Raw genomic sequence first — 5,292 nt, 5'->3', positions numbered from 1 at the left:
AAAAAAAAAAAAAAAAAAAAAAAAAAAAAAAAAAAAAAAAAAAATAAATAAATAAATAAATGTTATCATAAGGGAACAATCAAATGTAGCCCTACACATAGTATATATATATATAAATATATTTATGTATGTGCTTTTTATATTTATTATTACTTTGATTCCCTCAAAACAAGAATTGAATAGTTGTTACTTTTATCAGAATGTATGTGGTTTATATGTTTTGAATTTGTTTTATTTGTGCCTATGCTTTTAGGAATATTTGATTGGTCACACCGAGAATGAATACAAGAATTGGAAGATGATAAAGATGATGATAGTGATGACGATAGTGATGACGATTGTGATGACGATGGTGATGACGATGGTGATGACGATAGTGATGACGATAGTGATGACGATGGTGATGACGAAAGTGATGACGAAAGTGATGACAATAGTGATGAATCATTTTTACTACTATCGGAAAATCGGTTCTCACTATTAGTATGTTCAGAACGTTTATCCTTTTTTTTATATTTTATTTTATTAATATCTTTTAAATAAATCTCGTTATTACAATTATATTTAATAATATGGTCATCATAATGTGGATCAATGGATATGGTTATTTCTTCATGCTTCATTGAATGTATAGTTATATGGTTTTTATCTATTGTATATTTTTTCGATCCTATGAAAAAGATATCATATGAACACATGTATTTATTAGAATTATATATGTAAATAATTCGTTCATTGATTTTTTCACCACATGTAATATTTCTTTTTGGTTGTTTTTCTTGATTATAATTATTATGAACATAGTTATCACTTGTATTTTTATGATTGTTATTGTTTATTTTATTATTCATATGAAGTTGCTTTAATTTATTTGTCCTTGTGTTTTTCTGTAAATTTCCTTTTATTACGCTTACGTCATTTTTATATGATGAAAAATCATCTAGAACTAAATAATAATTAGGAATATAATTTGGTAATATGATATATAAGGATGATAAGAATATAAATATATGAACATAATTAAATTGTATTAATACATTTCTACTTATTAAATTATTTAATTTAATGGTGTTCAAAATTAATAATAGTATGTCTATGTTATATAAATAATCTTTTTGACATTTACATGGGTTTTTAATTTTATTTTTAAAAAATAAAAAATAAGGAATATGAGAAATTATAGTATATATGATAATAACAAAATCATTTAATTCATATAAACTTGTGATGAAATCTTTCTTTTTTTTTAAAATTTTTTTTTTTTTTTTTTTTTTTTTTTTCTTCTTCTTCTTCTTCGTTTTTTTCTCAACAAAAAATGGTATATCACATGTAATATTATTATTATTATTATTATTACCATATTGATTATCCATATTAGACATGTGGTTCATTTTGCTTGTTATCACACTGTCGCACATGGAATAATCTTCTGTTTGATTTGTATGTTTTATTTCAGAATTTCTTTTATTTTGATCATACTGAAGATATGACTTGTTATGTTTTGATATGTCTTTTTTTTGTTGGATAAATATAAATTTTTGTTTTTTTACTTTCGTGTTATATACATTATTATAATGAAAATATAACCATTCATATAAAATAACTTCTATCATTCTATAATAATTTATATTTGTTTGAACTTTAATGTTTAGATGTTTATTATGTTCATATTTCTGTGTATGTGTAGAGTTTTCAGTAGTTTTCTTTTTGTCTTCATCTGTATTGGTATTTTTTTTTTTTTTTTTATTTAATATTTTGTGTGTCTCCTTTTTTAAATTTTTGTTGATTTGTTTTTTTTCCTTCAGAGTGTTTTTGAAATTGTTAGTATGATAAGAATCCTTATTTTTTGTTTCTTTTATTTCTTGGTTTCTTTTTGAATGATCTGTATCTTCGGATTGTCCAATTTTATGAAGCACTTCCTTTATGTCGATAAAGTTATTTTGATAAAAATGAAAGTATTCTTTTTCTTGTATATTTAAAACTTCATTGGATTTATTATTATTATTATTATTATTATTATTATTATTATTATTATTGTTATATGATAACTCCTTTACATTTATATTGTAATTCTCCTTTTTTTGTTTGTCTATACATTTTTTTTTAACTGTACATTTTTGTGTTTTTTTATTTGTACAGGAATATGTATACATGTTAATTTTTTTGTTTTCTATATTTAATACTACAAGATAATTTATTTTATGGATATTAATATTTTCATATATATTATTTTCAAGAGTACATAATTTAATACCTCTCGAATTATATAACGATGTAATATTTATGAAAGAAAAGATTTTCTTAAAAATAATATCTAAGAATATGGTGATCCAAGAATATATAAATAATTTAATATATGTTTTAAATATATTATCTAAATAAAAAATATTATTATCTCCTTTATAATTGTTATTCTTTAAAAATGATTCTATATCAGATATATTTAGAAATTTGTTTTTTTCCTTATTACATTCTTCTTCATCTATATCATTTTTACTATTATTTAATATTGTGTTTTCTAAATTATTTCTTTCCTTGCATTTTTCCTTTTTATCACTTTCTTTTTTTATATAAAAGTATTCTGGAATGTTATTAAAAATATGATGTAGGTACAAATGAAGAGGTAGTAAATTTTCACACATTATATGATTTATTAGTAACTTCTCCTACAAAAAAAAAAAAAATAAATAATAAATAAATGAGAAAATGAATAAATAAGAAAATGAATAAATAAATAAGAAAATGAATAAATAAATAAGAAAATAAATAAATAAATAAATAAGAAAATGAATAAATAAATAAATAAACAGTAAACATATACATATATATATATATATATGTGTACATATTTATGTCTTTACTTGGTTCAACAATTCCGTTAGAGTCTTCATATTTTTTATAAAATCATTTTCGTCAACAGTACCATTTTGCATATTCTCATATGCTTTTAGGTCATTTATTATATTTTGTATATTCTTGTTACTATTAAATATAAAAGATAGATCATATAAAATGTTTAAGAAAAATACATATAAATCATTAGTGTTTTCAATTAATTGTGGAAAATAATTTTTATTGATGATAACATGTTGAAGAAATATAAACATATAATCATGTACAATTTCTTTTAAATTCATTATTGCTTCTTCATTTGTATTATAATAAGGATTTCTTATATTGTCAATTTGTAAATTTGTAAATATATTAGTATATATATCACTTGACTCTTCCAAATTTTTTCGATAAAAGGATAACATGTTTTGATTTTCGTCTACATTCACTTTCTTATTTTGTTTATATTTAAGACTATATGGTATAGACATATTATTATATAAGGCAAATTCTTCTTCTTTAGTAAAATAACTTATGTTTTTTTTTTTATTATTTATAATAGGAACTTCATCTTTGTGATCACCTGACAGGTGTGATGATAATATATGGGATTTATTTGTAGACCCTTCACTTTTTATTTCTCTATCATAAGGATAAGGATGTTTTATGTCATCACTATTTTCATTCCCATTATTTTTTTCGTATAACTGGTCCGTTTCGTGTAAATAATTCTGACCATGTGTATAATTCTGATCGTGTGTATAATTCTGACCATGTGTATAATTCTGACCGTGTGTATAATTTTGTTTATGTTTATTTTCCTTTTCCATGAGATAATCAATTTCCTCGTGTATATTTATGAACAAAGGTATGTCATATTTTTCATGGTCCATTACAGTTATGGTAATAAAAGTTTTAAGTTGTATATTAATTTTTGATAGATATTTCAAAAGAACTTTGATTTTTTTGTTTTTGTTATTTAGTTGATTGTTTGGTAAAAATTGTAGATCTAAGAAAAAGTGTTCTTTAAATATATTATTAAAAAGATAATTGACTCTTACATAATTATAACCATCATTATATATATGGAAAGAGAAATAATTATATTGATTTAATTTATTATGTATAATATTAATATATGAAACATCGAAATATAATTTAACATCTTTACAATTGATAAGTATATATAAAGAATATTTTATTTTTTCTTCATTTTCTTTTTTATTAATACTTTCAGCACATATTTCTAACATTTCAACATATCTTCCTTCTTTTTCTATATTATCAACTTTTATGTTTATATAAGACTCTTCGTTAACTTTTAAAATATCTGGTACATTACTTATGTCTATATTATAATGTTGTTTTTTTTTGTTTATGATTTTGTTTTCTATTCTATTATTTTTTGTATGATTATTTTCATACAAAGTGGAATGTTTACATATCGCATCATGATCACGTGGTATAATAATATTATTATTATTATTATTATTATTATTACTAGATACCTTCATAGGCTGTGATGTTTTTGTCTCTTGTTTATTATAATGACATATCCTTACAGTACATTTTAAATTTTGATGATACACATTTATTATTTGTATTTTTTTTGTTATAGCCTTTTGAAAAGAGGTGATTAAATATTTCTCAGAATTACATAATAAGATATTTTGAAAGTAAAGATAAGAAGGAGTAAATTTTAAATATTCATTTTTTATATTAATTTTTAATTTATCTTTATAATATCCATCTTTCACAAATGGATTGTTTAAATTTAATAAAACATGTTGATATAAATATAAATCTCTTTCATATATTTTATTTATATAACATTCAATAATTAAAGTTATAAATGTATTATGTGGAATTATAATTTTATAACAATTTTGTAAACATTTTTGATCTGATGAAATATGAAGTATACCTTTTATTTTATAATTATTATTACATAAATTATTATATAATAAAATAAATTCATTATAATAATATTTTATATATTCGTCTATTATAATATTATCATATTCTAAATTATATATGTTAACAAATGTATTCCTTTTTTTCTCTTCACTATGTTTATATTCTTTGTTTTTATAGTTTATATAATTTAATTTGTTTGTTGTATCCCCATCTTGGATATTTATATTCAAAAATGGTATTTCGTTGAAATTTATAATAATGCTTTCTTCGTACATGCCTTTGTTTAAAATATTGATGTTGTAGCTTTTACGTTCCATGCTTTCTTGAATAATATCTGGGCAATTCACCATCACTATATTGGACTGGGTTAACTAGGGCGTATTGAAAAAAAAATAAAATATAAATAAATAAATAAATAAATATATATATATATATATATTTTTATATATTTTTTTTTTTTTTTTTTTTTTTTTTTTTTTTTTTTTTTTTTTTTTTTTTTTTTTTTTTTTTTTCCTTTTTATGGTATTTTTTTTTTTCCCTTTT

General features: G+C 20.2%; 1 protein-coding gene across 1 annotated transcript in view; it reads right to left on the bottom strand.

Annotated features, from left to right (window-relative positions):
• PRSY57_0415500 (hypothetical protein) overlaps window positions 1-5,292 on the bottom strand; it is a gene marked incomplete at both ends in the record, with an annotated part of 17,039 nt that overhangs the window by 6,475 nt on the left and 5,272 nt on the right. Inside the window, 2 exons of the mRNA XM_020114518.1 lie at window positions 154-2,666; window positions 2,862-5,120. Of these exons, the coding sequence (XP_019970795.1) occupies window positions 154-2,666; window positions 2,862-5,120 (4,772 nt within the window). The remainder of the gene's footprint in view (window positions 1-153; window positions 2,667-2,861; window positions 5,121-5,292) is intronic.

Source organism: Plasmodium reichenowi, chromosome 4 (assembly GCF_001601855.1).
Source record: "Plasmodium reichenowi strain SY57 chromosome 4, whole genome shotgun sequence".
NCBI classification, from domain to species: domain Eukaryota; phylum Apicomplexa; class Aconoidasida; order Haemosporida; family Plasmodiidae; genus Plasmodium; species Plasmodium reichenowi.
Note: the sequence above shows the minus strand (reverse complement) of the source record. Positions and strands in the feature narration are given on the sequence as shown.